This window comes from Mustela putorius, unplaced genomic scaffold (genome assembly GCF_011764305.1).
Source record: "Mustela putorius furo isolate JIRA1106 unplaced genomic scaffold, ASM1176430v1.1 tig00003836_pilon_pilon_pilon, whole genome shotgun sequence".
NCBI classification, from domain to species: domain Eukaryota; kingdom Metazoa; phylum Chordata; class Mammalia; order Carnivora; family Mustelidae; genus Mustela; species Mustela putorius.
The window spans coordinates 1,509,152-1,524,426 of NW_025421989.1; the positions used below are offsets into that span (position 1 = coordinate 1,509,152).

A 15,275-nucleotide genomic window follows, 5' to 3' on the forward strand; every position below is an offset into this window, starting at 1 on the left:
TGAGGTTATGGGATGTTTTTGTGTTCTGTTACTGGCGATTTAAACCTTGATCATAGCATTAAGGTATTATCGGTGGGGTTATGATTTTTGTCTTCATAATGGATGGACACCTTGGAGGAGATACTTTCAACATATGAAAATATGCTGTTTCTTTCAAAACCTTTAGCCATTCATTTTAGCATCCATTGGTGAACCTTGTCAGCAATCATTATTACGGTGGTGTTAGCCTCATGGTGATTTTCTGTTTCCCTCATTTCTAATTCATTTTGTATTTGGAATTTTTCTTTAAAAAATTGCTGCTCCTTCTTTTCCATTTACTTATTAATTCAATTATGTTATTATTATGGACCCATGAATATCCATTTTATATTATGTTTGTTTGTTTTTTGTTTTGTTATTCAAATTCCCGATTGACTCCCTGTATCCTTTTGACATGCCCTCATCTTTTTTTGGCTCCTTCTTAATTTTTCGGCATCACAAGACATTCCAATCTATAATGAAGTAGAATTTAAGTCAAAAAAAAAAAAAGAGAGAGAGAGAAAGGAAAAAGGAATAGAGGAAAGTTTCATTTTGATAAAAAGTACAGTCTTTCAAAAAACTTGAGTCTTGAACTTGTATGCAACTAACAATGTAGGTTTTAAATACATAAAGTAAAAACTGGTGGAGATTGTAGTGGCCATCTGTCAGTTTCTGCCTGCTCAGCATTCATTCCCATGTCCCATGCCGTTTTCAAAGAGAATTATCTTCCTAAGGGATGACTGGAGTCAGTCTACCTAAGACAGTTGGGTACAGTTGTCAAGATGTTCAAGTGTGCGTAACGTTTAAGTATGAGTGAAAAGTATGCAAACTCCATGGGAAAAATAAAGCCTGAACGTGAAGACTGCGGTGATTTTGATGGGGTTTGGGATCCATGCTTCATGTGTGTGAGTATCAAAGGGATGTCATCTTGAAGGGATAGGATGTCCTGTGTTGAATGCTCCCTTGCTCTCCTAGTACCTAGTGTGTGTCTTTCCAGGGTTATCCTCTCGAAGGTGTTTGATGAGGTAATTGAGGTGAACCTGATCGACAGTGCAGACTACATCCACCTGGCCTTTCTGAAGAGGCCTGAGCTTGGGGTCACCCTCACCAAGCTTCACTGTTGGACCCTCACCCATTATAGCAAGTGTGTCTTCCTGGATGCAGATACTCTGGTGAGTACATGGGTATGATGAGGACGAGATGCTCCACTTGATAAGAAACCCCTCAGAGATAATGCCTTTTCCTTTTTAAGGAGGCTGTTAGTGTTTACGTGTGGATTCCCAGCAAATAACATGCACTGGTGTCACCAGCCTTGACATTCAGTGCATCAAAATCAGCTATAACGCAATGCTAGCCCGGCTCTGACCCTGCCCAGGACACCAACGGATTTGAAGGCATGCTCCTTCCCTAGGAGGGCTTTATAATCCCATGGTCTTATCTACACAAAATAGAACAATTAGAAAAAATATTTGGCCTTGATTGCATCTTGACTTACATAGTTTGGATTGGACTGGGACACCGGGCTTCTGAGGCTGAGGTATCCTCCTCTAGTCGGTTGGGGTAGTGGCCTGCAGTGTAGGAGCTTGGGATGGCTGCTTTCCAAAACAGCCATTGGAACGTTGAAATGTAACATGGAGTCAGGGTGTTGGCATGCATTCTGGTTGGGTTTGGTTGTGCCAAAGGAGCTCTGTAGGAAGATGGACAGGTGCAGAGGAAAATATGACCAGTAACACAATTGGAGTCATGTTTCCTTTTTTCCAAACAGCACAGTTTGGAAAGTCAGTGGGTGCTGGAGGGGTCTGTAATCAGTAGGCAAGTTCTAGAAGGCAGCCGATGTATTACATTGACTTGCGAACCTCTCCCTTCATGTGTTTTCCGAGCTTCGTTGGTCACATTTGGTAGACTAAAGAGCATACGCAGTCAGGCGAGTTCCGTGGAGAATTTTAAGAACCTTGAGAAAATAATTTACTTTCAGAAGTTGTGTTCCATCAATCACTTGAAATAAGCCAGAGAGCCGTCTTACACACCCTTCTCTTTCGAATGTAAGCGGAAAAGGAGAGTCAGTCCAAAAACTGGGGCACCTGGGTAGCACAGTCTGTTAAGCATCTGCTTTTGGCTCACGTCGTGATCTCAGGGTCCTGGGATCAAGGCCCACATTGGGATCCTTGCTCAGCGGGGAGCCTGCTTCTCCCTCTCCCACTCCTCTCTGTCAAATAAATACATAAAATTGAAAAACAGAAAGAAAGAAAGAGAGAAAGAGAGAAAGAAAGAAAGAAAGAAAAAAAGAAAGAAAGAAAGAAAAGTGGGCACAGGTTTCCAATCACTAGACGTTGACCATCCTCAAGTTTCTGCTGCATTTGTTACCTGCATCCTGGAGGTAAGAGAAGGGTGCTACAGGTTCCTCCATGCTCTGCTTTGCCAGGTGCTAGCCAATATCGATGAGCTGTTTGATAGGACAGAGTTCTCTGCAGCCCCCGATCCCGGATGGCCGGACTGCTTCAACAGTGGTGTTTTTGTCTTCCAACCGTCTCTGGAGACGCATGGCCTCTTGCTGCAACATGCCACAGACCACGGCAGCTTTGATGGTGAGTGATGGGAAGCTGGAAATGGGTGGAAGAGGATGGGGCTGTTTCTGGTCCCATACCCCTTTCCTACCCTCACTTCCCCCAGATACAACAGCATAAGTCAGTCAAGGGTATGGTTGAAAAATGTGGCCAGACAGGGTAACAGGAATAAGTGAAGTTAGTGAGCAAATACACAGCAGAGGAAAACCACAGAAGAAAATATCTTCAGTGAGTAGGAAGCACGGTTCCCCAATCCTGATCAAACAGAAAAGGGTAGGCAAACCTCTCTCTGAAGACCAGATAATAGATTTTTTTTTTCCCCAGCATCATGGATCCTCTGAAATCTGCTGCAAATATTTAACCGTGCAGGTGTAGAGTGAAAGTGGCCATTGACAATACGTACATGAGCATGGCTGTGTTCCAATAAAACTTTATTTACAAAAGTGGATGCAAGGCTCAGTTGGGCAGAGCCCTGGTAGAGAATAAAGGTAACAACTCTGGGAAGCAAAGATAGATGGGGACAATGCTAGGATTGTCGTCCCGTAGAAGAAAATAGAGGACTGATGAAGAATTATCTGTGGGCAAGGACCAGGATTTGCCCATACAGCACTGTGGCCCCTGGATAGAATTCATTGCGAGAGTTGAGAATTCGAGGGACACTACGAGGGTTCATTATCCATGGCTTGGGTTATGGGTGGAAAGTTTTGGAGAGAATATGCATGTTAAAATGAATGGTTTGGGTGATCCATCCTTTTTGAGAAAAACGGTCATATTGTAGCAGACAGAGAGAAGAAATAAAATGGGACCCCACGTGCAGGTGGGTTAAGCCCTTCAAACACATCTTGAATTCTTTGAAGCGCTCTACCATCTGTGATGGGCCTCCTTGGGTGTGTGTTCGCCATTTAGGGGCAGATCAAGGCTTACTGAACAGCTTCTTCAGTAGCTGGTCAACGGCAGACATCAACAAGCACTTGCCGTTCATCTATAACTTGAGCAGTAACACGGCGTACACCTACAGCCCTGCTTTCAAACGGTAAGTTCTCCACTTTCTATAACCGTCCAGGCCTGCTGCCTTCAAGCAGCCCTGTCTCTAGACTCTTTACAAGTGTTTGGAATTGGGGTTGGAAAATACTAGATCATCCCTCTGCTTGCTTATTGCTTTAAATTGTAGGTAGTCAAGACCGTAAATCTTAATGGGAGTGGTTCCCAAAGGGTGGTCTCAGGAACCTCCATGGTTCTTTCGAATCTCTGCCATCAAAATGACTTAAAAAATAAGTCTTCTAAGATGTTATGTTTTCTTCCCTCTTTTTTAAAATAAGCGTACAGCAGGATTTTACAGAAACTCCATGATATGACTAAACAAGGCGCTAAAAAAAAATAAAATGAAACAATGCACTGAATGGAGACCCAGAGAGGAGAAAGCAGCTGTCTCCTCTCAAGATGGTCAAACTCATTCTTTTGACAACTGTATTTTAAAAATACAGTTATTTATCATGAAAAAGTGTCACAAGAACATCTGCATCTCATGGGTCGATTGATTGCTAATGAATTGATTAAATCGGTTTTCAGATTTCTCAGTTTTGTTGTCCATTGTGGTAAATACAGACAGGTAGGATGCATATGGACAAAGTGAAAGTCTTGGTCCTCTGTGTGTTTTAAGACCATCAAGGTGTCCCAGGACCAAAATGTTTGAGATTCGCTGCTGTAAGAATGATGTTGTTGTAAACAAAAGTGAAAAATCTGAGCACAATATAGGAAAAGATAATTGGAGAGCACTTATACATACAGAACATGGATATTTGGTGTGAATGTAGTGTTAAAATTTCATGGGAAGATGATTATACGGAAAAATATTTAGGAAGGTTGAGAGGAGAAAATTCAGAATCTTGTAAGAGAAGTCAGTTTTCTTGTTTGCAGCTTGGGTCATCTACTATAAAAGTGATTTTTTTTGGGGGGGGGTCCCTATTGTTTTAAGGAGATGAGGTTTTGGGCTATCTACCATATTGTCCATCTTTATAAGACTCTTGGTTTATTCTTCTAGTGTGAGGGAATTCCCCACTGGGTGATGATTATGTGTCTCTGTAGGTAGAAAACGAAATACTTGCAGTGTTGATTGTTTAAAAAAAAATTATCTCTAAGCAAAAAAGTGCAGGTCTACATAGTAGGGTTGAGAAAAGCATTCATGGGCTGCTGTCTTTGACATGCTTTGGGGTTTGGGGGCAATTTCCGTGTGTGTAGAATCACTTCCAAGTGGAAAGTAGAATGTTTTGTGTTTCTTCCTTAGATTTGGTTCAAGCGTGAAGGTAGTCCACTTTTTGGGGCCCACAAAGCCATGGAACTACAAGTATAACCCCCAGACGGGGTCGGTGTTGGAGGAGGGCTCCGGGTTGGCCAACCAGCACCAGACGTCCTTCCTTAACCTCTGGTGGAAAATCTACCAGCACAGCATCCTGCCTCTTTACGGAAGCTTCCGGGTTGAGGAAGAACATGCATCTCCAGGACACTCCGTAAGTGGGTGACACCCTCTAAAAGCCGCGGTTGAGAAAGGGCATACACTCTGCATGATCAAATCGATACCTGGTGTACTTTCTTGAAGTGCTCCCTCCTGTTTCTACGTGCTGTATTTCATAAAGGATGACAAATACCCTGGTTTGTTGTTTTTCTGGCTCAAAATCATGAATGTTTAATGAGCCAAAATGTGGCTGTGATTGAGAGGGTTGGTGCATAAATAGATTATTTCAGTTAGCCGCCTTCATCAGGGAAAGAGCCACTTGTAGCTAAGTGCCTGCGGATGATTGATTACTATGTTGTTCGAGGAGACACTTGCCAATGTTCATCATCAATTCAAGTAGCTGTTGGAGGGCATTGCTGAAGAGGATTTTGGAAACTCTTGATTGATACCAATTTGATTTTTTAAGAAATGAAATGGTAACCCTTCCTGCCCTACATAGGCGTGTTTGTGTAGCTAGTATACTGTGGATAAACCTGTCGTGCAAAAGACCTCTTGAAGTTTGTTTCTAGGAAACTTTATTACCTAATCATTGCTATGATCAGGATGTGTATTAGTACCACACAGTTAACCACCCGCCATCGCACTGATGGGAAAAGGAAGAGAATCCATACTTCAGTCCTGTTTTTGTTGGGTGGAACTAGGTGCTGCTTCTCTTTGGAAGGACTCTGTTTCTTCCAACGTTTCATGCAAGGGAATAGGAGTTTATCTGTGTTTGTGTTGCCTCTTATTTTCTGCTGGGTGGTTTGCTCGACATCAGGTTGTATGGACAGGAAATTAAGACGTGGAGTCAGGCAGTTCTGGGAAATATGGCCAGTTGAGAACAGTTCTAGGAGCTGTGTGCTGTGTGGTTGTTCTCGCCAGGACAGTGGCAGCTTCCTGAAGGAGCACCTGTCACCTGTTTTATCACAGCCCACCTTGTGAGTTGTCACATGGCTGGGAACCCCATGGGCTTGGGGGATCTCTGTGTCCACCCAGGGGTGTGCGAGCGCTTGCTTTTGCTTCCAGAGAATTAGGCTCTGTGCATGGCCCGCTCAGAACATGGATAGGTTGTTTATATGCCCAGCTTCCTAAGTCTGTGTCCATTCCTTGGGCAAGCTTATGTTTACTGACTGCAGATGATTAGGTAGGAGAGCACTGGCCACAAAGAGGATGGGACAGGTCTTAGGGTCCCCAGGGCAGCCCAAGAGTTAAAAGATGTAAGGAGAACTTACCAAGTGCATCCCTCTTTGTCTAGGCTGGCATCAGGGAGCTGTGTACAAAACCAGCAGCAGGGTCCAGCCAGCCTTGGCCTGCTGAGGGTCCTTCAGAACAGACTGTGGTCACGGATGACACCCCACCCTCACCCAAGGGATGCCATTCAGAAGACGTAAGTAAACCCAACCTCCACACAGGTGTGCCTGGAGAATCAGAGAATCAGATGCTGGCTCCCCAAGGAGACAGAGCTGAGAGCCTGCTCCTGGGGCTCCCAGGGAGGGAGGGAACATGGCCCCATCTGCAGACTGCTCTAGATTTGAGGGGCTCCTGTGTTCGTGTAGATTATTGCACCGTGACCCGGGGGGTACATTGAATAATGCTCCCCCATGGACATGTGCGCGTCCTAATCTTGGGAACTTAAACATGCTACTTATCAGGAAGAGGGTCTTGGCAGGTGTGGTCCGGTTGAGGACCTCCAGAGAATGATTCTGGGTTTTCCAGGTGGGCCCTGTATCATCATGAGGGTCCTCATACAGGGAGGCAGAGGGAGATTCACAGATAGAACATGTTATAGAAGAAGCAGAGGCCATAGAGAAATGAGAAGACACTTTTCTGCTGGCATTAGGGGAACACAGCCTGCAGGGCTGCAGGGGCCTTGAGGAATGGGAAAAAGCCAGGAGATGGGCAGTCTGCAGGAGCCACCAGAAGGATCTCACTTTGGCCCACACGTTGACATCAGCCCTGTGACACCCATGTTAGACTTCTGAGCTCCAGAACTGCAAGGTGGTCAGTCTGCATTGCTTTATGCCTCCCAAATAGGCAACAAATGTGGACATTTTGTTACAGGAGCCACAGGAAGCTAATACGCACCCTGGCGATAGGTGTTGGGTCTCATCCCGATATTGTGGGGTCCCCAAGTTTTCAGGTTCGAAAGGCACTGCTTGTATCTCCCTTGAACCCAGCTGCCAGGCCACATGGTTCTACATCTGGAGAGCTTTTACCAAACCACCAATGCAAATATGGAGATTAATGTTGACCTATGTGCTCATTTCTACTGTGGCTGGGTTTGCTGAATGCCTGTCCTCGGATGGATCTGGGGCATGATGTCAAGGGACATCATATTTTTCTATGCGCTTCACGTAGGTTTGGGAAAACTGTGTCTCATTGATTTGGAATAATCACTATATAAATTTTAGCAAATGTGTCTGTAGATGTCACTCTATTCTTGATTATAAAATGGAACAAATTGCATTGTCAAGTTGTTGATAGCCTTTGAGTTTGGATTTTACATCAACCCAGACAAATTGAGAAGACCCTCAGCTTTGTACAGTAAAGAGAGAAATAGGAGAAAAGGAGTGTTTTCTGGTTTCTCATTCCTCCTGATGGTACAGGAAGCCCCCTCACAGTCCAGATGTGGCCCCAGGATGTGTCACATGTGAGTTCAAGACAAGGCGTCTGCTTGTTGTAGGAATGTGAAGAATCGATCTGTTAAGCTCTTATAGTATGTGTACAACTCCTTGTTCTGTAATGGGATCAATAAGAAAATTCAGCATTCCCACGAAATGTTTAGTGGACATGTGGACTCAATTAAGTATTGCTCAGAAAACCCTTTTGCACCTTGATGGTTGATTTTATCCATCAGCTTCACTGGGCTAAGGGACGCCTAGATGGATGGTAGCATGTCATTTCTGGGGGTTTCCTTGAGGGTGTTTCTGGAAGACATGAGCTATTGAATGCGTACGTGGAATAAAGAAGACCACCCCACACCAACTCTCAAGGTGGTTGGACCTCATCCCAACCCACGGAGGGCTTGAATCGAACAAAAAGCAGAGGAAGGGCAGACTTGCTATGTGGCAGCTGGGATTTGCATGTTCTCCTGCCCTCAAGCATTAGTGCTCCCGATTTTTGGGTCTTTGGACCCAACGGAGTATCACCACTGGCTTTCCTCAGCTTCCATCTTACAGAAGGCAGATTGGGACCCTGCCAGCCTCCATCACTGTATGAGCCAGTCTCTCAGAATACCTCCCTGTAAATCTGTAAGTCTTATCACTTCTGTTTCTCTAGAGACCACTGACTCATTCATCAACCCTCTTTCTAATTCCCAATGATCCCGTTTTCATCACGTTCTATCATTTGGTCTTATGTATTAGCTGTTTTCTAACTTTGTCTAGAAGCTTTGTCTGAATAAGAATCACTTGAAACAATGATCTCTACGTGATTGATAAAACCTGTTCTTGATCACATGGATGCCACCCCAATTCCTAAGGACCGCCACCCTGTTTCAGAAGCAAGAGTGGGTTCTGGATCTTTTGGCCGCTTGTGGGACCCCGTGGGTTGTCACCAGTCCTGAAAATCAAGGAAGCCCAGTGTAGACAGAGATTTTGCAGAAACTCTAGGAGACTTGAATCCCATGGCCCATGCTGTACCCATCTCAGAAGAACCAGAAACATACTCACAGTGCGAACAGACCTTTGGTTCCACTAAAACCGCCTTCTCCACATTTGGTTCTTTAAGTTTGATTTCCTTGATTGCTGTGGCTTTTCTTGGTGTTTGCTTCATACCTTAATTCTGGCTTCATAATTGTTGGTGAACCTTTGACGTCCACAACAGATGTCCTTGTGTCTGTGTGTTTACAAGCAGCATTTCGACCCAAGCCGGCTGATCCAGGCCAAGGAGAGATTTTCCTGCAAAAGGGAACAGGGCTTCAGGGCAAAGTCAACAGAAAGAATCTCCATCTCAGCACGGGGTTCCCTCTATGCTTGCTGAGCTGGACCGTGGCAATCCAAGCACACAAGTCCACCACAGCTGCCCAGACATGGGGTCAGCTGATTCTATCCATAGCAGAAGATTGCAGTGCCCCTTGGACAAGTTTGCTGTGGTCCTGAACCCAACCCCATCCTTACGGAGGGTGATGAGAAAAGATCCTAAGAAGTGAAGAAAAGTGGGTTCAGAACAATCCTCATACAAGAGAACGAATGGCATTGAAAATGAAAACCCTTCTGTGTCTCTGCAGGAAGTGGGGTCTGTAGATGGGACCTGGGGCTGCCATCCTGCTCTGCTCAGGGCAGTCTGAGCCCAAGGCCAGCGGTGGGTACAGGAGAGATGACGCCCTGGGTGGGTTGAGTGTGCTCAGTTCAGGATAATCAACTAGTCTTCACAGGTAACTGTGGAACTCCAGTCTCTCGTCTTGGCAGCCCTAGTGGACTGGCCCTGCTGCAGCTCAGGAGCTCCACTCCCACACCCCAGGCCTTGCAAACATTTCCAGACAGCAGGCCCCTGCAGTGAAGGACCTGTGTCTGCAGATTGCAGCGGAAGCAGCCGGAGGAAGGAGTATAGGATGACCCACCTGGATGCGTAACTTTGATTTGTATTAAAGAGCTCAGAGGAAGAAGCGATCCTCCAAGCATGAAGAGGCAGAAGAGGAAGGCATTCTTGTCTGTTGAAATGTGTAATTATGACCAGAGGGGTGCTGTCTTTGATGATCCAAGGGTAAAAAGGCGGTTGTGGGGGCAGGTACTCAGGTGTCTGAGACTCTGTCAAGTTCACTTCTCCATGTCCTGGACACTCAGAGGGGAAGAGGCTCTGGGCAGAGTACTCTGAGCACCCCTCATGTGAGTCCTATTTCCCAGGGAGGAGGACACAGATCCAGAAAAGAGCTCAGGAATGGGCAGCTGCTGGAGAAAGGGCTGGAGATGGAAACAAAACCACTTGGATATGTAAATACAGACTCAACCCTAAACAGCTGTGGGGGTTACGCTGGCCGTCCACAGCACATTGCACACTTTGCTGGAATAAAAGGAATATACACAGGAAGAGTGTTTCGGGGTATCTGGTTCATCCTTCGATCTCCTATTCCTGCACCATCTGTTTCCGCCTTTCGTTCCTACCACCTGTGAATGATGCGTTGTGGTGATGGACTCTTGAAGACATCCCAGGGCTTGACTGATGAGAAGCATGTGTCTCTAAAAGCAATAAAGGGCTCACGCTTTTAAAAGGAAGGGATGGGGCACCTGGGTGGCTCAATGAATTAAGCCTCTGCCTTCAGCTCAGGTCATGATGTCAGGGTCCTGGGATCGAGCCCCGCATCGGGCTCTCTGCTCAGCAAGGAGCCTGCTTCCCTCCCTTTCTCTGCCTGTCTCTCTGCCTCCTTGTGATCTCTCTCTGTCAAATAAATAAATAAAATCTTTAGAAAAAAATAAATAAGTCAAAGGAAGGGATGCGGCCCTAAATTCAACTCCAGAAACCGATATTACACTATATGTTAACTAACTAGAATTTAAATTAAAACTTCAAACAAAAAAGAAAAAACAAATATAAATAAAAAGGAAGGGATGCTTTCACAGTCTCTGGGGTGAGTACCCCTGGGCAGAGGGCCTTATTTGGTATTAATTATGAAACGTCACTGCCACCTACCGGTCTTATTGATTATTGACTAATTGATTCTGGATCTTTAATTTGGAGACCTGGAACCCAGTCTAAAAAAAAAAAAAAAAAAGATTATTTTCATAAATGCCTATCAATATACAGAGCTAGGTCCTGAATTGGGGATCCTTATTGAAGACAGCAGCCTTCGAATCATGGCAACAGCGTTGACAAGATAGTCTCGGTTTTTAAAATGAAAGCTGAATGTCTAATTTCCTTCCCATATATAAATGAATGTATCAGAGAAAAAAATATTTGCCATTTACTGTCTTCATAGTCAAGTGTTATGTGCTCCAGTCTCGTGAGTGAGGAAATGAAGTTAATGAAAACGCCCTTTAGTTTTTTGAAGTTTGAAAGGAATTTAAAAGTTAATTAAAAGTTTTTGAAGTTTTAAAGGAACTTTAAAACTTTTTTTGTTTTTTGAAGTTCTCGGTTGTTTTTACTGTGGATTCTTAGAACATCTTTGTGTTTTCATAAAACTTTTTGTTGAGGGATGACATACATGAAAGAAAGGGGGTGCCTGTGATACGTGATAAGTATACATCTTGATGCATTTTAGGAGTGAAAAAAAAAAATCCTAAATCCTAATCCAGATCCAGAAACTCACCCCCCAAAGACCTCTCATACCCGCCCAGTCACTAGGAAAGGCTATCCTGACCTTGACCCACACCACTCACTTGTGAGGGCTTTTGAGGTCCTTATGAACGGGATCCAACACTATGTACTTTTAGGTCTGGTGTCTTTGACTTGACATCTTTAGGAGATCCATTCATCTTATTGAGGGATTTGACAGTTCATTGATTCCATAGGCTGCATATTATCAAAGTGTAGGAAGGTATAATGTATTGTTTAATTCTAGAGGACACATTGCCATATTGGGTAACACGGATAGCCCTGCTAGGAAGCCCTTATACATGCATCTTGTTGCGCTTGCTAAGCATTTTTGGAGAGGTTCTCCTTAATGGTGGGGTTGTTCGATCAGAGGGCACGCATGTGTATGCTTTTGCATTAATAGATTCAGCCAACGATTTTGCAAATGGTTGCTCCCCTAGTGGAGTCGGGGAGTCCTGATGGCTTGAGGTCTTCAGCTCTCTTCCAAAGTGCCAATGAGCACATGGGGCATCTCCTCATGGTTTTACTTGGCATGTATGAGATGGCGTTGAGTTGACTTAAGCCAATTCTTAGGTAGGTGCTTATCAAGATTTGACTCTTTGGGAAATGCTTGTTCAAATATTTTGAACGTTGTCTTTCTGCGGCGTTTCCTTTTTTTTTTTTTTTTAAGTTTGTCTTCACAATTTATATATATTTCAGATACAAGCTCTTCTCAGTAGTACAGTATAAATACGTTCTCCTACTCTGTTCCCTTCGGAATCCTCACACGGCATCCTTCAATGAATAGAAGTTCATAGTTTAGCCAGGATTTCATATTTCCTTGATGAGGACTATGTATTGTTTCCTCTTTAGGAAATCTGTCCCTAAACGAAGGTCCTGGAGATAATCACTTTGGTTGTCTCACAGAATTTTTATTGTTTCTCTCTTTTATAGGTAAGTGTATAATCCGTGGGAATGGATGTTAGGGAGTGAATGAGTTCGGGGTCAACATTCACAACTGTTACGTGGGGGTCTGTCATTAACAGATTACCCCATTAACAGCATGGGGTAATCAGCAACACCATTATTCCTCCGACACCCCTGCTTTGTCATGTTTCCTTTTCCATATGTGGATGGATCCATTTCCAGATTTTCGATTCTTTCATTTTTGTTCCCTTTCTTGCACCAGTCACATACTGCCACAATTACCGAGGCTTTAAAGTCTCACTATATCATACAAGCCCTTCAACGTTTTTCTTTTTTCCCTACGTCTTCTACATTTCCTTTAAATTTCTGTACGAATATTAGGATCAGCTTTGCAGTGTCTTGGAAAACAAACAATCTTCTGGAATTTCGACTGGGATTGCGTTGAATCTATAGATGGGTTTTAGAAAGACTAATATCACTAAAGTTTTTAAGTTTTACACTCAGTGGACTTCATGTATTTCTACTTTTGGATAATTATTAATTTCTCCCAATATGTTAATTTTTTAAGTAAAGTCCTTTGGTGCATTTTGCTAGACTTATTCCTGGTTTTTGGTGGGCTGTGAGGCTATGATATGATATGTTATGATCTGTCATTGTGAACACTAAGCTTCCATCTGGATTCTTCTGGTGATTCTATACATACCATTAGATCAACTGCAAGTCAGACACTGCCCAGTAATTTCTTAAAATGTTCATCACGCATGTAGTGTGTGATCTGGCCATTCCACGCCTACGTATTTTCTCAAGAGAAGTGAACGCTGATGTTCATATGAAAATAGCAGATTGATTTGCTTTTGGTTTTGTTTTTAAAGATTTTATTTATTTGAGAGAAAGAAAGCACGCACAAGCAGGGTGAGTGGCAGGCAGAGGGAGAAGCAGGCTCCCGCACTGAGGAGGGAGCCTAACCCAGGGCTCGATCGTGGGACCCTGGGATCACAACCTGAGCCGAAGGCAGATGCTCAACTCACTGATCCCCCCAGGTGCCCTACAGATTGATTGATCTGTAATAGCTCAAAATGGGACATAACTCAACTGTCCATCCAGAGGTCAAAGTATGAACAAAGTGTGGTCCATCCATACACTGGAAAACTACTCAGTAATGAAGATGAAAGAGCTTTTTAAAAAATTTTTTAAATTACTTTTCAGTGTACTAGAATTCATTGTTTATGCAGCACACCCAGTGCTCCATGCAATATGTGCCTTCCATAATAGCCACCACCAGGCTCACCCAACCTCCCACCCCCCCACCCCTTCAAAACCCTCAGATTGTTTTTCAGAGTCCACAGTCTCTCATGGTTCATCTCCCCTTCCAATTTCCCCCAACTCCCTTCTCTCTATCTCCCCATGTCCTCCATGCTATTTGTTATGCTCCACAAGTAAGTGAAACCATGTGATAATGGACTCTCTCTGCTTGACTTAGTTCACTCAGCATCATCTCTTCCAGTCCCGTCCATGTTGCTACAAAAGTTGGGGATTCATCCTTTCTGATGGAGGCATCATACTCCATAGTGTATATGGACCACATCTTCCTTATCCATTCGTCCGTTGAAGGGCATCTTGGTTCTTTCCACAGTTTGGCGATCGTGGCCATTGCTGCTATAAACACTGGAGTACAGACGGCCTTTCTTTTCACGACATCTGTATCCTTGGGGTAAATACCCAGGAGTGCAATGGCAGGGTCATAGGGAAGCTCTATTTTTAATTTCTTGAGGAATCTCCACATTGTTCTCCAAAGTGGCTGCACCAACTTGCATTCCCACCAACAGTGTAAGAGGGTTCCCCCTTCTCCACATCCCCTCCAACACACGTTGTTTCCTGTCTTGCTAATTTTGGCCATTCTAACTGGTGTAAGGTGGTATCTCAGTGTGGTTTTAATTTGAATCTTCCTGACGGCTAGTGATGACGAACATTTTCTCATGTGTCTGATAGCCATTTGTATGTCTTCATTGGAGATGTGTCTGTTCATGTCTTCTGCCCATTTTTTGATATGATTATGTGTTTTGTGTGTGTTGAGTTTGAGAAGTTCTTTATAGATCCTGGATATCAGCCTTTGGTCTGTCCTGTCATTTGCAAATATCTTCTCCCATTTGGTGGGTTGACTCTTTGATAAAAGAACTTTTGATCCAGGCAGCAAAGTTGCAAAGGATAACTATACCGAGTTGAAGAAGCCAGACAAAAGATAAAACATACCATGTGGTTCCATTCTGTAAAATTCTAAAAAATGTAAAATAATGTACAGGGACCATTCTCTGGGGATGGTGGAGGAAGGAGAGAGAGATTATTGTGGAAACTTTTGGGGATGATAGGTGTTTACTCTCTTTGATTGTGTCAAAAATTTGCCAACAGGTACAGGTTAGTCCAATTGATAGTGTGGGAATGACACTGCAAAAAAGCTGTGAACAAAGCAAAACATTTAAAGTTACTATATATTCTTGGCCTCTCTTCCTGTTGTTATGAGATATTTCTACGTAAATTTATTGACTTAAAGCTTTGTTTTGGTTACTACTGACATGGTATGTCTTCTGCATGTTTCCCGCCCCCCTTTCTGTGTTCTTATGTTTAAAATGTAACTCTTCAAGATGTTCAGAATGAGGTTTTTGTCTTCTTTTTATCTGAATACTTTTTTGCCTTTTACCTGGGGGTAGTTTGTTGACATTTAATGTAATTACTAGTACATTTCTGTTTAAATCTGTTCCTTGGTTTGCTTTTCATGATCACCAATTTGAAAGATATTTCTCTTGCTTTTTAATCTTTCTTTGGATTGGTTAGTGTGTATTTACTTTTCCATTGTAACCTCTATTTCCATGTCAGTTTTGCATTATTTTGATTATTTTTTAAGTGATTACTTGGAGATTTCAAATTTCATTCCTAACTTGGACATAATGTAATATACTTAGGACTTTTCTGCTTTGGGGAATAGAAGAACCCCAGAAGGCTTTCAAACTGTCCATTTCCCTCCACATTTTGTTCTCTTGTTGTCTATTTTC

The 15,275-nt window shown here is 43.4% G+C and overlaps 1 protein-coding gene across 8 annotated transcripts in view; it reads left to right on the top strand.

Moving 5' to 3' along the window:
• Positions 1–15,275, top strand: part of GYG2 (glycogenin 2) — a 36,598-nt gene that overhangs the window by 13,414 nt on the left and 7,909 nt on the right. For all 8 annotated transcript variants that reach the window (XM_004768303.3, XM_004768308.3, XM_013064450.2 and 5 more), the window contains exons 4-8: positions 1,016–1,190; positions 2,441–2,603; positions 3,489–3,615; positions 4,867–5,089; positions 6,329–6,460. In XM_004768303.3, coding sequence (XP_004768360.2) covers positions 1,016–1,190; positions 2,441–2,603; positions 3,489–3,615; positions 4,867–5,089; positions 6,329–6,460 — 820 coding nt within the window. The remainder of the gene's footprint in view (positions 1–1,015; positions 1,191–2,440; positions 2,604–3,488; positions 3,616–4,866; positions 5,090–6,328; positions 6,461–15,275) is intronic.